This window comes from Mastigoproctus giganteus, chromosome 6 (genome assembly GCF_048544385.1).
Source record: "Mastigoproctus giganteus isolate SK-2022 chromosome 6, ASM4854438v1, whole genome shotgun sequence".
Classification (NCBI taxonomy): Eukaryota; Metazoa; Arthropoda; class Arachnida; order Uropygi; family Thelyphonidae; genus Mastigoproctus; species Mastigoproctus giganteus.
This window is the reverse complement of record NC_143580.1, coordinates 76,413,379-76,432,646: the sequence shown is the minus strand read 5'-3', so window position 1 is coordinate 76,432,646 and position 19,268 is coordinate 76,413,379. Positions and strand designations below refer to the sequence as shown.

At 37.1% G+C, this 19,268-nt stretch overlaps 1 protein-coding gene across 1 annotated transcript in view; it reads left to right on the top strand.

The window, feature by feature from the left end:
• The window catches only part of LOC150084418 (NPC intracellular cholesterol transporter 1-like), a 594,638-nt gene that overhangs the window by 431,620 nt on the left and 143,750 nt on the right, over positions 1–19,268 (top strand). Inside the window, exon 20 of the mRNA XM_090376055.1 lies at positions 15,842–15,969. Within this exon, the coding sequence (XP_090232181.1) occupies positions 15,842–15,969 (128 nt within the window). The remainder of the gene's footprint in view (positions 1–15,841; positions 15,970–19,268) is intronic.

The following is a 19,268-nucleotide window of genomic DNA, read 5'->3' as shown; positions in this document are numbered from 1 at the left end:
TTCCCACATACACACTACTCGGACTCCCTCCATTCACTATCTGGCAGCGTAAAGGTAACAAGATTATACACTAGCTGATCCGGAAGCCTCCTAGAGAGTTACCAATAGGATCGGTCCAGTGTACTAACTAGCGGCAGGCCTACGAAAACCATTTTAGAGCTGTACCCTTGAAATGTAAGGAAAATTGGATTCACCACAATGTTCATCATAACCTCAAAAGTCATCAATCATACTGCATGATGGAAGAGATAGGGAAGGGTTGACCGGAACTTGGCTCTAGAGACTAAACATGGGTTTCACCACTTCAAGCCTCCAATAAGCAAAGTGGTGGTATTGCACCGGTTGATGAGAGTCATCTACCACCTAGTACTGCCTGGTAACATAGAGGGGCGGCATTCCTCCATGTGGTGTGGGCGCCACACCTCAACCCCTGCTTACGTTGGTTCACACCTGGTTGGTCACTCACCATGTACTTGTGCATGGAGGTTATACCCAGGATTACTAACAGTCCCACCATCGTGAAGGTGCAAGCAGAGGATTTGGCTGTCACAGACCGTCCGCACTTCGCCGAAATTGGGTCCACTTGACTTGAGTGTCATCCGAATATCAGTTCCATCAGCATTTTAGACTCCCAGGTAGCAAGTTCAGCTTGTCTGGCATATCTGAGAGAATGTCTGTGACAACCTCAAGGATCAACCTCAAGAAACAACCTCATATGGAAGAAGAACAAAAAAGAACTTACATAATCAAAAGGTACGAAAGATAAATCTAACCTATAAACTTTGAAATATATAGCTTAAACTAGTGACATCTAATGAAAAAAGCATGTGGGATTAAATTTGCGATACTTAGTGCTAAGTAAAAAAATGATGTGAAAATAATATAAACACTAAAGGGAAAAAAGTGCATATGTATAGAAAACAACATACATAAACATATGTAGCCATTTGCTATCTGATGCATGCTATTTGCAGAGTGTACAAACCTAGATAATGAAGTGGAACAAAATTCTCTGCAGCCACACCCCTCGCACTTTGACCTTCCTTGAACTTCCCAATTATTCGATTCCAGGTAAAGTCATCCAGATGTTGTCTACTGGCCATTTCGTTGTCTGTAGCACTGTATGAAACCTATCGAACGTCTGTAACAATCATGCTCACCATTCTGTAATTTGCACACAACTGCTGAACTGCTGCTTTTATCTGTTTATGTGAGCCCTCTCATCACAATTAAAATGTTTGCATGTGCACCAGCTTTCTACTGAATGGCCACAGTTATGCAAATCGCCACAGGCTGTTTTGTTTGATTTTGTGGTTGTAACTTTTAGAAATAGTGTTGGTCTTTAAGTTTTGCACACCAGTGTAATTGGCAATATCGTTACAAGAATTAATGTTTTCCAATTTGAGTTCCTGTGGATAAAGATGGCTAAAATCTTCAAAATAATTTGCACAGTTAAAGTTTGTATATATGTATAATATACATGTATACATACATATATGAAAATGCACCTAAAAAGATGGCTGTGGGATAGATGTGCAAATATTTTCTTTAACCAGAGAGTAATTGATCATTGGAAGAAACTTTCATTTGGTGTTGTCTATGTGGATAATTTGCATAAATTTAAAGAAGCACTAGACAAATTATTACAGAGGGAGTGGACAAATGAGATGGTAATTTTTTTTTGCTGATACAATGTAAGACTGCTTCTAAAAAATACATATATGTATGTACTCCTCAGGGCCCCACACACGTGCGCACACACACACTCCAGGAAAGACTGTCCATTAATTGCCTTGTTTTATAAGATTATGACCTCTATCAGCACAAGTAAATTTTTGATAAATTTTCTAAAGGACACTATGGATCCCCCTATTTGCTAACTATCCATGCTGCATTGAGAACTTCATGTCCAACTATCTTGTGGCACTCAAATCCTTTTCCTCTACTATTTTTAATTCAATCCCATGAAGTGTATAAGCTATTTTGGGATTGCTATTCCCCAAATGTAAGACCTTGCATTTTACTGCATTAAGATATAGCTGCACCTTTTCTGACTATCTTTGAAGACTATCTAAGTAACCCTGAAGGAGATGCCGCTAATCTGCAAATGTTTAATAAATCATCGAGACTGGCCAACGCTAAAATGTTTCAGTAATAAAATTAGTCAATTTGTACTAATATTAATATGCTAATTATGAATATGACAGTTAAAATGGATATTAACTCTAGTTTTGATAATACTACACATCATTTCAGTGTATTTTTCCTTGATTTTTGGCCTTGAAGTAAAGTTTGTATGGCAAAAACTGAATGGTGCTGGATCACACTATTTCCTGTCTAGACACATCAGTCAGTCTGAGACGGGCATCTGTCTATGTTACACTTGTTTTTAACCAAGCAAAAATTAAAATTTAGAATGCTGTGTAAGTGTGTAAATAGTGTGGATAATTTTTATGTTTGTGGTGAAGTGACATTTGCATCATAGAAGTGTGCCATTACTTTGATAATAAAAAAAAAGCAATACAATTATTATTTTGGCTGCAAAGTTGGGAACCAAGACAAAAGCTGAGCATCTCATATTTTCTGCAATACTTGTGCTTCTAATCTCTGCAGCTGGTTAAATCACAAAGGCTGCTCAATGCCTTTTGCCATGCTTATGATATGGACAGCGCATTCAGGTCATATAGTCATATAATGGACTGTTATTATGGTACCACATCTTCATCAGGGGATTTCCAAGAAGAAAAAGTGGAACTTAAGTTACCTGAATATACCATCTGCTATACGACCATTACCATGTCGAGAAGGATTTCCCATTCGTAAGCCAACAGCTGAATATGTTTTAGAATAGTTTTTAGAATTTAGGTTCATATGCATATCAAAGTGGTGAGAGAAGATATGTGTATAGTATATATAATCATTAATAATTTTACATAATATATACAATTGTAACTATTTTTTTTAATTTACAATTAATAACTTCTTCCTGTAATTTTCATTATAATCTATAGACCTGTTATTTTGTAAATTCCAGCCATTCTGGCCATTAAGGATTTTTGCAACACTAATTTTGTCTAGGTTTACAATTGAATGTTTGCAATAAAGATATATTCTCTCTCTCTCTCTCTCTCTCTGACTTATGGAAGAAATCTGGTATTTTAATTGATGAGATTGAGCACTTAAAATGAGTGCCAATTTTGAGAGGAATAAGTTATATTAAAACTAAGGTTAGAGGTCTACTTTAATGCATACGGTCAGTTCATTCCTGCAGGAACAGGTGGAAGAGAACCATGCCTGAAGAAGCATACAGGAATAACATAAGCTGTTTTGTTAATGAACCTGGAGCAAATGGTATTTAAGACAGCTAAACTGGAAATTTGAAGAGCCAAACTTATAGGCTTGATTTCTGTCAATGAAGATTATGGACTCCAGATAAGGTTGTAATACTGAATCATATGGAAAGGAAGGGAGTTATAAGGGACTCGTAGCATGGCTATGTAGGAGAGGAGTCATGCTTTTTTTTTTTTTTTTTTAAAAACCCTAAGCATAGGGTTTTTTCCCACATAGACATAAACAGGCTGCTAGGAAGGTGTCTTGTCTATGATATATTGAACCTTCACAAGTAAGGAAATGGGTGTCATTATTCTTTCGTATAAGACAAAACTGTGTTCGAATATGGAGGCCACACTTGAAGAAAGACACAGAACTTCTAGAAAGGGTTCAGAGATGGGAAATCATGGCAACTTGGGGACCTGACAGAGGTATATAAGGCCTTGAAGGGAATTAATAAAATGAACAAGAGAAGTCGATTTTGACTGACAAAAGGGAGATGAACAGTAGGCACACACACAAAGCTTCAAGGAGTAACAGAAAGCTGTATCTCATAGGGTTTACTTTTGAGCAGTATGTTGTAAATTATTGGAATTGAATTTCATGCAGCAGTGATCAAGATTGATAGTTTGGTAAAGTTCAAAGCATAATTGGACAGGAACATTTTGGTGCTAGGGAAGGTATGAATGATAGAATTTTTTGGCAGATGCAGAAAAGCAAACTTCCTTGCATCATTTAGCTGTTAATAATACTAATACTATATGAGTGAATTGTTGGAGCAATTAGTGGTGGCATTAATAGTAGCAAGCTACCCTTTTGGATAAATCAATTATTAAGCAGTGTTTATAAATTGTCAATACTGTTTATATATATTATTGCAAGTAGGATCTCACATGATTCAGTGCTGTATCCTTTATTGTTTCTGATACTCATTAATTAAAATTTTTGAAGGGCATACTGCACACATCATATTTATGTCAATATTAATTCTTTGCAAAGTTTATTTCAAAATCAAACAGCCTCTGAATGAAGGGAAGTGCCTTATTATAACATGCATTAATACTGATATTAAGTATTAATGCATTAATACTTTAATTAAAACACATGTCTGAACAACGATATTATTATTATTATTAACCATATGGTGCAAAGGAAGCCTGAGGCTTATGCTGCACCAGCCAAAAAAAAAAAATTCTGGATTACTCCGAGAGAGAAGTAGAAGGGAATCACCAAGAAAAAGAAGAATGATGATATCCAGCTCAGGACCCTGGGTGTGCCAAGCCCATACTCACCAGATGTGAGCCCCTGGGGGTGAAATATTAATGCATATGTTTTAAGTTTGCTGATACATAGCTGCCAACTTCCCAGTTTATGACAGAGAATCCATCTTTTTTACTCAATTTGACTGTAGCTAAAACCTTAGGCTAATATAATGCTTGGATAGCCACAAACACAAGGTAGTTTATAATTAAGATGCCATAGGAATACTTTTAAAGTCTAATGTGAAGTTCTCTGAGCAGTGCAGATAGGCTGCTAGGACAGCTTGTAGGATTGATTTCTGTTAATTATATACAGGAATTTCACCAATAGAAACAGATGATTATTCCCTATAAGCAATTATAAAACCACATATTGAATACAGTGTCCAGTGTTCTCCCCCCAGGACTATTGAATGGGCTCACAACCCAGTGAATTTAACTGACCACCCGGCTAAAATTTAAGCAATTCTGGCGGTATCATATGGTACTGATCTCGATCAATATTAATTCGAACATACTGTGCGATTGAAGTCAATGCGACCGGAGCATATAATGTTAAATTATGCAAGTAATTTTTGCTCTGGATTGCTTAAGTCACATTTATAAATAACAGTTTTATAATATTGCTAAGTATTACACTTCCCCACCTGGCTACTTCATAATGCCATCCGGCCGGAAAAATTTTCTGGGGAAAACACTGGTGTCTACATAATGAATACTGCACCAAAAAAACTGAACCTGTTGAAAAGGTCAAAACATGGGCAACATGCTTTGTGATATTGACAAAAGGGCACACAGACACAATAGAAAAGACTTTGAATGTCTTTCCTCATTTGTGGGCTATGGATTGTGGTAACCAGGCACATTAGAGGAGGGCATGATTCAAGTTTACAAGGCTCTGGGAGGAATAGTAAAATGAATGAGGGTGAAATTTTCACTGTTATAAATGATTCCAGAACAGAGCCATAAATTCAAATTAAAGGGGAAGAGGTTACTGGATTGTAGGAAGTTTTTCAATTAGCTGCCAAGTTGTTAATTACTGGAATAAGTTACTCCATAGATAGTCAAGGCTGATTGCTAGAGAATATATAAAGGTCAGCTGGATAAGATGCCATCATGAGGATGGAAATGCAGTTTGTTTATTTATTTTATTGCACTATGTAAAATTTAAGAGAAGTAAATATGCAGAAATTAAAGAAAAGTAAATATGCAATAATACTAGATCAGTTTTATTAATAAGGATTCTCTACAAAACAGTATTAATCTTTGCTATAAGTAAATAACAAGCTAACAAAATCACAAATTAAAAAGTAGAAATCCTTCTTTGATTAAGCAAAAAAAAATTGTTAAAAATGTATTGTATACCCTGTTGGAACCTCTCTCCATTCTCTTAATTAATTGTCCAGATTTGATCTGAAGAATATATCCAAGTATTGGATATATTCTTCAGATCAAATTAGTCATTTTGTTTTCCAATTCTTGTGAATCCAACATCTGCTATACTTATGGACCAATAAATATTTGTAGAAGAATAAGAGAAATTTACCTCAATATGATACCAATAAATATGCCACCTTACACTTTTGCATTGGATAATTTTGGAAACATAGATTGTATATGCTTGAAGGTGAAACCTGGAGGAGCCAATGTTTTAAGAAATTGGTTGACCAATATCAGCTTGATATGAGGTGGTGAAACCAACGATTGTGTACTACTTGTGTGCATTGGGCTGCACCTCAATTCTGGCAGACCATTTTCTTCTCTTGTAGCGCTGATATACTGCCCTGCTATCAAAGAGGCAGGGAAAGCAATGGAATTTAGTGAAACTACTTTGCAAACCCAGGAGGAACTTAGCATCTTGAAGCTCTCCACAGACATCTCACTTATACTGGTCATACTTGATTTTCACTAACACGTGGTTTAATATGAACAGGCTGCACAACAGAAATCAATGAGTGATTATTCCCATTGTGAAGCACCACAGCTTTCAAATGTATATGACAAGACACCACTCTTCTGGATTGAGACTAATCCATTTATAAAGACCAATCAAATCAAAACAGGAGCTCAAGGATTCTACAACAGTGTAAAAACTTGCATAAGTGACTCTTTTTCCATGTACAGAAGTCTTTCAACTGGGATCCAATAGATTCCACTCTTTTAAACAAGATGTCAGGAGCTCTTCAGTGGATTTAGTTAGACCCAAGTCTCTCACTAAGTCATTGAATTCTTGCTGATTAGGGAAATGTGGAGCTTTACTTGAACAGAATTCTAAGGTATAATCCAAATGATACCATTCACCAGGTTTATCATTGAATTCTGAAAGACATTTCTCTGATAGGTACATTTGAAATTGGCAGGTCTTCATTGTGTGGTGTTAGAGCAATACAGGATGGTGTATTGGGATACACTACAGTTTTTTGATCCACAGAATTTTTAAACTTTAATATATCCACCATACAAAGGTAGCAGTCATCACAACGATTTGCAGGTGCTTTCTGTATTGGAAGTATAGCAAAAGGCTTACACTTACAATTATCACAAGACCATTCCTCCAATTTTGACCTTCAGCTACCATATACCAGAAATCAGGCACCCACAACTTGTCTTGATCACCCATAGACATTCTGAAATAGGCTTATGGATATTATACAAATATATATTATAATAATATTTTCTTATAATATTTTCTGTTTATACTCCTGCACGACAACCAAGTCAGTAGAGTTTACAATAAATCGTCAATACAAATATTTATCGTATTTAGTAGTCACAGGCTTGAACCTCGATCCACTCAATGAATGCGTGCTATGCACTCTCGCTCCTGACCACTGGGCTACGTCAAGTTGATCAGAAAAGATCACCTCTTAGCAAATCCATGATGTGACTACAGTAAATGCATTCCTGTCTAGATGGTCCTGCATTACTTGTGTAATCAGTGACTCTGCTGTTTTCCCTAGAACAGAAGTCAGGCTTACAGGTCTGTAATTACTCACTTCAACTTTTGATCTCCCTTTGTGAATTGGGGAGACATTTGCAGATTAATATAATTTGTTGGATCCCTACTGTCCCAGGTGTCTTATTTAGTTATAGCCTTCAAAATTTTCTGTTCCCTTTCCTCTCTGTTATCACAAAATCATTTGGCTCCCTGTTAGCATTTGATATTCTTCTGGCATTCCCATCCCTACAATTTCCTCATGTGAATGTAGATGAAAATATTTATCTTTTTGTTTGTAAAGTGTGTTTGGTGTCAAGTGGCACCAGGGGTTTCCCCATCTCCATGTTGCTTGCATTGTGATGGGTGTGCCAGTTTGCTGGAAATGCCAGAGATTTAAAAGTGTATGGATATTGTACATGTGTAGTGTTGTGTACCATTGTTTATCTGGTCATTTAGCCAATGGACCTCTGCTGAAGCTCAACATTGTCCAACTTTCGCCATGTGGAGGCAGACCAGATACACCAGTATTTTAATTATTTACTCTGGCAGGTCCTGCCACCTAATTTCCTGAGATTTCAGTGGCTAGGACCTAAAAAAAAATTCATTTAATTAGTTTTATTTCAATTGCAAAGGGTAATGTTGCTTGAATCGGAAAGGCCTAGAATATGGGCGAAAGTTAATTTGAACATATTTAAATTTAGGTGTGTGGGGCATTCTCTTGCATTAAGATAGAGGAGGGGAGGAGAAGACTGAAGACTGGAAGGAAAAGACAGAAATATGGGGGCAATAGAGAAGGCACCCCCAAGGAAGTCAGTGGAGCAGGCCCATGCCCCACCAGGAGGGAAAATGGGGTTGGCGAGGAGGAGAGGAAACGGAAAAGATCCCCTGTCCCCTCCCCAACCCCACCGGGGAGAGGTGCCTGGTCCAGATTGCCAAGTGGCATGTTGGCAGCAAGGTGCTGTGGGATTGTGGATAGTAGTGCAGGGGGTATTTCTGCACTCAAATTTGCCAGGGCGTTGAGGCATGGGACAGAATCCCATCCAGGTTTGGTTGTCACAGTCAATATGTTTTTCTTTCTTTCCTTCAAAGCATATCTCTCTTACTTCTTTATCCTTCCCTTTTCCTTTCTTTTCCATTTCTTTTCTTATTATCTCCTCTGGTTCTTGTAGTGTATTGTCTCTTAAGAGTCACTGGATTTGGAGGATTTGGACTGATCGTTGTGGGCTTGTAGACTTGCTGAGAAGCCGTGTCAGTCTGTGGTTCTATGGCTGTGGAAGAGTTTTTTTTGTTTTGAAAAGAGCTCCTGCACGAAGAGTGTGAAGGCACGGTAGTGTTCCTCATTTTGCAACATGAGCTGTTCTTGGTTCCTGAGTGTGAACTGGGTCTTTGTCATGAGGATGCGGAACAGGTCCTTGTAGGAAGGACATTCGTGTATGAGGAGGTCCCAGGTTTCTTCCTCTCTGCAGTGACATGCGGTGAATCTCAGAGACCAAAGTCGTAGAATTTTCTCCTAAGGACCCATGTCCCATGAGGAGAAAGGTGGTATGGAGCCTGGAGCGAACCATGCAGGCTGGCTTGGGTATATCCGATGTACATCCGGGAAAAATTTCTGTGTTATGGCTCCTTTGGGGGAGTCAGACCATCGGGCCTGCTAGGTCTTGCAACAGGTGTGTCGTTAGACGCCTCTTTTCAGCACTTGTGTTGTTTGTAGGATCAATGGTGAAGCCAATGCAGGTGGCCACTCTCCCTTTGAACAGTTGGTAAAGCAGCCCACAACGCACAACTTCCAGGTCCAGGGGAAGGGATTCAACGAGGACCTGGAGCACGTGGGTGCTAACTGTACAACACACTCTGGAGATAGTCAGGAGGATAGAGCACTGTATGGTGTCTAGTTTACTGCAGTGATTGCTTTGTTGTACCACACACCAGCGGCATATGACAGAGCCAGGATGAAAATAGCCTTGTAGAAAAGGGAGAGTGACCTCTTCTTCAAGCCCCAGTCCCTTCTGCTAATTCTGGAAATCATACTGGAGTAATTCCTGATTTTGGTACGTAGGTAATTGAGATGTGGGGTGAATAACATGTTCTTATCCAGGACTATCTCGAGATATTTTAGTTCCATTTTTAGCTTTATGGTTGTTCCATGGATTTTTATCTGTGGGGGCCTCCTAATATTCAGAGAACCCCTCAAGAGGATTGAACTAATTTTTTCTGGTGAAATTCTGAGCTGGTTCTCTTGGGTCCAGTGCAGCAGTGTTGAGATGAGATGGCTCAATTTGCCGTTGCTTCCCTTTGGGCTCTGTTGTTTGCCTCAAGCATCATTATCAATTCATCAGCGTAGGTTTGCGTTTTTACTGTGTTCAGGTCAAAGTTTAAGAACTCATCAAGGACCAGATTCCACAGAAGGGGTCCCAGGACAGAGCCCTGCAGGCAACCCCTGAAGACTGGTCGCAACACCTGGCAGCAGGGTCTTGGAGTCATTCCTAATTGCTCTTGTCTCAAAAACCCCATCCAAATCAGGAACTCTGGAAGTGTTATTTGTGACATGGAAATGAACTTTCTGAGGATACTCATCAAATCATTTAGAGCTCATATTACTTTTAGTCTACGTAACAGAATAATCAGACTGAGGAATATTGAACATCTGAACATCTTGAGAATTGAGATTTCAACACCTTCAGGATAATTTCCATGTCCACATGTGCTACTATTACTAATGGGGTTTGTTAGTAACCAGCATCAAGAGCTCCCAACTGCAGTAACCCCCCATCCCAACTTCTTCCTGAAGCCATCCTTAATCTTTGTTATCCCCAGACATTTTTGCCTTCCCTTCCCTACCAACACAAATAACAGGAACTGATACAATATTCTTTATCACCAGACTTGGTAATTCTAGATGTTTGTGTCCCCTTCTCTTCTCTTCTCCCAATCCTCATCCCCTGAAAATTCCAGGTGTATAACATCTCCCCCATATGAATTAAAAACTTAGAGACCAGCCTGAAATATTACATCTAACACCATCTCTAACTGTAATGAAAAGGCCTTAATTCAGCATTCTCATGAATGAGAACCAACATAGCACCACTTCTACAGATAGACTGGACTATGTATGGGCTATGCCAATGCTCCATAACAAACAGTAATAGTAATAAAAATTTATGCAGTATATCTTCTATTTGTTGAGCTATGCATCCATTTAAAATCTGCAGCCTGAAAATGTAAGGAATGCTGGGTCTCACCATGATATCACTGATTTGCTCTAAAAGTATCTTTCATATAATATGGTTTTAGAGATGGTGGCAAAGTAGAAGTTTCTGTGTAGTCAGAATATGGTTTGTGGTCACTTCAAGTCTATTAATCCTTAAACCAGTGCTTAAAACTTCATACTTTACAAAACTGTGACCAAATATTATGTGTTTACTTTATTTCTGAATTGTTTTTGGACATTTATGGGGCCCTGCTTCAGTTTTGTTGCAAAAAAATGTTTACTTGAGAAGGAAGGGAAAAAAGTTGCCTTGAAGGATTTGAAGACGATCAACTATGAAGATTGATCCAACAATCATTCTATTGTGCAAATAGCCTGATGTAGCTGACCAGTTAGCAGATCATCTCAATATGTGCATCCAGCAGCAGGATGTGTTTGATTTTTAACCATGATTCGAGCCTACGTGACTAGTAAATACAGTTAATGATTATATTTTTTCTCAGAATGATTAGTTGTAAACTCACTGACTTAGAAGTCATGCCAGAGTATAAACAGAATATTTCTTTCTTTTAACTTCATGTCTTTATTGTGATCCCATACACAAATATTTAGCTTGTTCGCCTGTACTTTGTAAACAGTCATATTTTTGAATTGTGGTATATGCTAATGCTTTTCAAACCAAAGTTGACAGCACTACTGAAAAAATATTTTTTGAACAGCACTAGAAAAATTTGAAAACATTCAAAAACTTTTTTTATATAATATCAAAAGACAGATTCATAGAATTTAACCATTACACCACAAATATTAATAATATTGTGTAAAAGCCACATTGAGCCTTGAGAAAGGCTGGAAAGAAACAACTGAGAGTTTTTTTTTTCTCCTTTTAAGTCTATAATTAAGTTTATTTGAAATTAAGTTTTCTATGATCCTTTACCTGAGGATCATAGAAAGAGAGGTCCAGAAAAAAAGCTGAGATTTTTCTGTCTATTTCCTGTCATCATCTTATATCCTGAAAAAGATGAGAAGATTCAGAATGGAAATAATACACCAGTGGGTTTGACCCTGAGCACTACCTAAAATAGCTATGTGCTACTTTAGAAAGCCTGGAAGTAGTGAAAAACTAATGGGAGAGGGGATTCAGTCACTTGCATTGTGCACTCAAAGTTGGAGTGTTCAAATTAAATTAAATTAGATTTTTTTTTTATCATTCTGTTCCACATTTTTCATTTGTATCCTCTAAAATAAAGATTTTAATAAATAATTAAGTGTGAATAAAACACTAAATTAAAACACATAAACTATATTATCAAGTGAATTTTGTTGTCTAAAAAGTATTACAGTAAGTTTAACTCCTATAACAGAATTATCAACATTTCTAGGGTCCATGCTGAACCCTGTCATCATTTAACCCCAGGGGCTCACATCTGGTGAGTATGGGCTTGGCATACCCAGGGTCCTGACGCTCGATATCATCATTCTTATCTTTCTTGGTGATTCCTTTCTACTTCTCTCTCTCTCTTTCTCTCTCTCTCTCTCTCAGGGTAACTCAGGAATTTTTTTTTTGGCTGGTGCAGCATACGCCTCAGGCTTCCTTGCACCATATGGCTAATAATAATAATAATTTTCTATCCTGAAAAAGATGAGAAGATTCAATATAGAATCCAGAAATTTTCAGTTATTATGTATTTTAATAGGATGGCAGTTATCAATTGTAATGTTTTTTTTTTTTTTTTTTTTTTTTCACAATAAAATTCATAATACCGTATTTCCCCATGAATAAGAAGCATACTTTTTCAAAAAATTTGGGGTCTAAAAACTGGGTGCGTCTTATACAGTGGTTGTAGATTTTTTAAATTGCATTTCCCGCTTTTTTGCGCTTGTTATCTTTGCGCTCATTGTTTCGCACTTGTTACCGGTATGTTAGGTTACGTTTTGCCACATTCTGCCCAGGAATGGCTCAGAAAAGATTTTCATACAGTGCTGAATTCAAGTTAAAAGTGATCAAGTTAAAAGATTCAAGATTCAAGTTAAAAGTGAATGGAAATCATGCTGCTGAACGTAAGTTTGGTCCTCCTCCAACTGAGAAAACAATCCGAGACTGGCTACGGGAAGAAGAAACCCTACTGAAAACACCACGGCAGAAGAAGGCCATGAGAGGCAAATCAGCAAAATGGCCTGATTTAGAGAGGGAATTGAAGATATGGATTGAAGGGCAATTGGAATTCCTGTGTCCACAAAGATGGTTCAGCATGAGGCAAGAAGAATTGCTGATAAAAAAGAAGTTACTGATTTCAAAGGAGGACACAATTGGTGCTTCAGTTTCATGAAACAGAATGGACTAAGCATGTGTACATGCACCAGACTTGCCCAAAAGATGCCTGAAAGCTATGAGCAGAAGGTCCTTGAATTTCATTGTTTTGTCATTCAATGTCGGAAGACACATCAGTTTGAGTTGGGACAGATTGCAAATATGGACGAAGTCCCCCTTCAATTTGATGTCCCAAGTAACAGAACTGTTGATAAGAAGGGAGTGAAAACTGTAACTGTGAAGAGAAGTGGACATGAAAAGCGCCATTATACAGTTGTTCTAGCTTGTTGTGCCGACAGAACCAAGCTGCCTCCTATGCTGATTTTCAAACGCAAAACAATGCCAAAAGAAGACATTCCTCAAGGAGTGATTGTCCACGTTCATGACAAGGTTTGGATGGGATGAAGATCTGGGTTGAGAAAGTTTGGAGCAGGAGACCAGGTGGGCTCTTACGCAAACCTGCCCTATTGGTGCTTGATCAGTTCGGGGCACACAACAAAAAACACAAAGAAGATTGCTGCAGAGCAAAAAACAAAACTTGCCATCATACCTGCAGGCTTGACATCCCAGCTCCAACCACTTGATGTCAGCATTAACAAACCCTTCAGAGCTGCAATGAGAGACGAATGGAACCAATGGATGAAGTCTTCTGGGGACAATTTGACACCAGCAGGAAGAGTGAAGAAACCAACTATAGGAGAAGTTTGTACCTGGGTGAAAAGATCCTGGGATAATATCAAGATTGAGATTGTTGTCAAGTCATTTAAGAAGTGTGGCATTTCAAATGCCATAGATGGAACTGAAGACAAGGCAATATATGAAGACAGTGATTCGTCATCAGACACAGATGAGGACAAGCTAATGGATGGGAGTTTTGACAGTGATGAGGAGTTGTATGAATTTTATGATGAATAAAACTTGAGTTCAATAACTTTATGTAATACATTTTTTTCAAATTTCGAGCCCCAAAATTAAGGTGCTTCTTATACATTGGAGCATCTTACACATGGGGAAATACGGTAGTTCATTATTGTTTTTTTTTTTTTTTTTTTTGTGTGTGTGGAAATAGGCCTTTTCATCTTTCAAACAGATAACTAATCATACAATGCATACACAATATTCAAACACAAATATATTGATGTTTCATGAACTGTTGCCTTTTGAACAGCTCAGCCTACTTCAAGATTCTTCTTATATAATGCTGCTCATAGCACTGACATTTTTGATCTACCTATTCATGAAGGGTCATTAAAAAATTAAATAACATCTGGAGGGAAAGAGATCAGATAAAATGTCAGTGTGCAGAAAGAGGAGAACCTCTGCATAAATTTTACACCAGTTGATACATAATAATGGTGAGGTGGGTCAGATCCATTGTTATACAAGTTATGGGAACTGAAAAACTTAAACTTCTGTTATGTAATTGAGCATTTCCCAAAGTGTTCCGTGAAAAGTTGTAATTAATAATTAAAAAATAAAAATAAATAAATTTTTCATATTTATAGCGTACACCACTTTTGTATCATTATCTTTCTATACATTAAAATAATTTTCCTCCTAGTGATATTTATTCAGCCAATTGGAGAAGAGGGATGTGGGTTATGTGGTAATATGTAACAAATACTAAAATACGTAACAGAAGCTTTTTTTACTGTGTTAAAAAAGATTCTGTTTTAGCGTAATCATTCTAGATGAACCTCATGCTCGCATTATCTAGCATGACCGGTACCATTCTTGGTTTCCATGTGTAACATATTTATGTATTCATAGATCCTGAAGAGAGAGACACAGTGCCGAAAAATCTGTAAGTATTTTATTTTATCAAAAGAAGTGAGCAGGGGACGAAGCCCCCCTAGTAATATTTAGCATAATTTTTTTCTGTTATTAATATACTGGAAAAGACTAATAATCAAATAGATCGCAGAACGCTTTATTTTGGCGGGCTTTGCATAGAGGTAATGACACCTACAAAAAAGTAGCAATGTGGTGATCTAGTATGCCATTTGTATGCGATTTAGCCTGGAGTATACAGGTTGAAGGAGAGGAGGAAGCGAACCGATATCATAACTAAACTCACTTCCTTGTATAAATTTTTTTGATAATTATTAGTATTTCAAAATGTGATTATTAAAATATGTGACCATGGATTTGTGGTTGAAAAAAGGAACTTTAAAACGAGAACCAAAGTACTTCTAGTAGTGCAACTGTGGTCGAAAACGAACACAATATTGTCACACTTCAAAGTGAGGATGAACAATCACAACCTTTTGTTCCCCAAAAATCTGAATTGAAAAAAACAGGAACCAACTAATAAAAGACCAAAACAAAAGTATAATGACAGTTATTTGAATTTCGGCTTTACATGTATTGGAAATAAAGATGCTCCTAATGCACAGTGTGCCATATATAATAAAATATTAGCAGACAGTTCTTTGGCTCCCACTAAACTTGGGTTTCGTAAGTGTTCCATGAATATGTTGTGAGATGAAAAGTGTTCCATGACTAAAAAAGTTTGGGAAATGCTGATGTAATTTGTGAATTGCTCCTCACCTGTTTATTTTCAACATCTGAATTTAATTGGAATTTTTGCTTTATGTGAATAGTACTACCGTTCTGATAAAATATTTTTACAAGACAACTTTTATATCAACTTTTTCACTATTGCAGGCAAACAGTACCAAAATAAATGCCCTAGTTTCTGATCTGTTTAATGATAATGGAACAATGGTATAATTCAATAAATTTAACTAAAACTTTTCTTTTTTTCAAAGTGCACACTTATTTATTTTAATATTTAGGTGCTTTGACGGAAATGCCTGCCGTAAAGATTTTTTCACTATATGCTGGAGTTGCCCTTTTACTGAACTTCTTTTTGCAGATGACGTGCTTCTTGAGTGTTTTTACATTTGACACAAAACGTCAGGAGGTAAGTATTTACTTATATAACATAGAGCTGAAGAGTGATGGATGTAGGAACTAGAAATGCATGTATTTTTCACTATACACGTAGATTTTGAAAGCACTGACAAAAGTACATAGTGTATAGCATTGATTATCAAGTAGCACTGGGGATCTACCCCAACTTCATGTAACAAAAGGACATGTGCTTGCTGATATTGTTGTGTCTTCTGTGGCTAGTACATTTAAAGAGTGAAAATTGATTCACTAGAGTAAAAGTGAATGCCAAACAAACACAGATTCCCTGTGAAAGATTGTCTACCAGCGCTCCACTTGTTGGGAACCACAAGGCTTCAGTGAAGGAAAGAAACAAAGGATATAGCATTCTTTTAAACCTGAAATCCCATTACTAGGATGGGTTGAGAGGCATTATGCTAGATACTCAGTTGTGAAGTGCTTAACAAATTAAGAACTGGAGAATTGAAGAAGGCATGGAAACTAATGATAGTTCAGAGTATGCTACATTAAGAAGATCTAGATAAACTAAACAGATGTTCAGATCTGAAAATTGGAATGTTCCCTCTAATAATGTCCCCAAACCTTCTCTGATATTGTTGTGTATTACACTGTCTGTGTATTACCGATCATTGATTACACTGTGGCTGAATGTATGGTCCACTTGATATCGATGGTTTGACTGTTCAAGATCCTGCTCAGGCAAAAAAATAAAGGCACCTGGAGTGGATGGGATCTATCCAGTTATATTAAAGGAGGCAGCAAAGGAAGTAAGCAAATCCTTAGCCATAATTACAAGAGCATCCTTGGATTCAGGGAAGATTCTTGTGGACTGGAGATGTGCAAATGTATCTCCAATTCCACAGGGGGGGGGGTAAAAGGGTGACATGAATAATTACAGATCTATTAGTTTAACTTATGTTCCAGGGAAAATAATGGAGTCACTGGTTAAAGAAGTAATACAAGATCATCTAGACATGACTGCAGTTATAGTTCAGACAAGGCATGGGTTTGTTAAGGGGAAGTCTTGTCTGACCAATTTGATTGGATACTGTGATGTGGTCATAAAGTAACTGGATGCAAAAAATAATTTTGTTATCATGTATACTTGGATTTCAGGAAAGCTTTTTATATTGTTGCACATGGAAGATTGCTGTACAAATTAGAGCAGTATGGAATTAAGGGCAAGTTACTGCTATGGATAAAGGGATGGTTGATTGGGAGAAGACAGAGAGTGATAGTCAACGGACACTTCTCTTCGTGGACTAATGTTATTAATGGAGTCTCCCAGGGTTCGGTGTTGGGCCGATTGTTGTTTCCTATATTTATCAATGATATTGATGAAGGTATATCAGGTTTAATGTCTAAGTTTGCAGATGATACTAAGGTTGGCATGGTTGGTAATGACAGTATGCTACTGCAACAGGACCTAGAAAAGTTGGGCAGATGGGCTGAGAGGTGGTAACTGAAGTTTAACATTGACAAATGAAAAGTACTACATATGGGTAGCAGTAACCCAAGAGAAATGTACCAACTATGTGGTACTACACTCATGGAGGTGGAGAATAAAAAAGACCTGAGGGTAATTGTGCAGTCAGATATAAAGTTCTCTGAGCAGTGCAAATGAGCTGCCAGAGCAGGTCATGGAATTTTGTCAATGATATATAGGAATTTTGCTGGCAGTGACAAGGAGGTGATTTCCCTTTGTATAAAGCAATGGTCAGGCCACACCTTGAGTACTGCATACAGGTCTGGTGGTCTCATTTTAGGAAGGATGTAGAGTTGCTAGAACGAGTACAGAGAAGGGCAAGAAGATTGGTGCTCTTACCAAGAGAGAGTTTTAAGTTCTGCAAGTTGCAGCATGTGGAGACTAGGCACCTGTTAGGTGATCTGATTGAGGTGTATAAGGCCTGAATGGTTTGAGCAGGCTCAATGCTGATGGGATACTTCTGCTTGCTTAGATTAAGAACCTGAGGGGACATAGATTCAAATTGAGGGAAGACAGTTGTAGAATAGATGTGCGGAAGTTTGCCTTTAGCCAGCGAGTTTGCCTTTAGATTGCTGGAACAGACTTTGATCTGTTGTTGTGGAAGTTGATAGCTTAAATACATTTAAGGCTGAACTAGACAAACATTTGGAGTGACCGGATGGGTGAAATGGAAAGTTTTTATTTTTTTTTTTTTGTCTGATGCTATATAAGCTTGCTTTCTTGCATTAAATTCCTCAACTAATGCTAATGTATCTGTTCTGCATATTAAAAATAATCAAAATGTAGTTATTAACTCAGTGTAGAAAGATAATACTGTGCAGTTAGTACCGGATTAATACATGAAGCAGTGCACTATGACACCAAGACAATTTCCCAAAAAAAAAAAAAAAAACGTTCTATCAGTAACAATGGCAGTGCCTCAAGTATAAATTAGATTTGCTAGATAAGTAAAGTTGTTGGTGTTGTATCTTTTTTCTTGCACACTGCCATCATATCTCTTTACAATCAAAATATGTTTTAACTGATAACCTGTGAATATATTTTAAAATTATTTACAATTAAAATAAAAATTCCAGTTACAGTTCATCAGAATATTGGATAATCTGGATCGAAATGTGAAAAATTCTGTTCACAGTTGAGTACTGTACTTTTAAAGGTACATTGGATTTAGGAAAGCAGATGAGTCACTCTGATTGCACTCCGATTGACTGTACAGAGAGATGAAACATACATCACATTGTCTTGTGTGTTGTTCACACTGAGTGAGATGGATGTTATTGCTTATATCGCTTCATTTGAATACTTCTTTATACATATGTATATACATAAGTTAACATAATTTATATATTATGAGTTTATATAATCGTAGGCTAAACTGCAACACCATTGCCTTGTCAAGGTCCTTATATGTAGACTGTTTCATGGTTTTTCTGATAGTCATGCCTTTAATGCTATCATGTGTGCCCGCAAAATCTAATAGCTTCCCTTTATTTTTTACGATGTCATGTATGGTTTTGTCAGCAACGTTATATAATGGATACATACAAATGGGCCTGTTGTACTGGATTCCATTGTTTAAGGAGGTTAATATTGTATATATCCAGTAATATATATTTAATAACAAAATGTAGCTTTTAGGGTAAAATGGACCCCTTCATCAGTTATTAAACATTCCGCTAGAATCTGTATATTGCTGATGAAGGGGATCCTTTTTACCCTGAAAGCTACATTTTGTTATTAAATGTATTACTGGATATATGCAATATTAATCTCCCCATTATATAATTGTTCATTAACAATTTGACGGATGCACCATTTTCAAA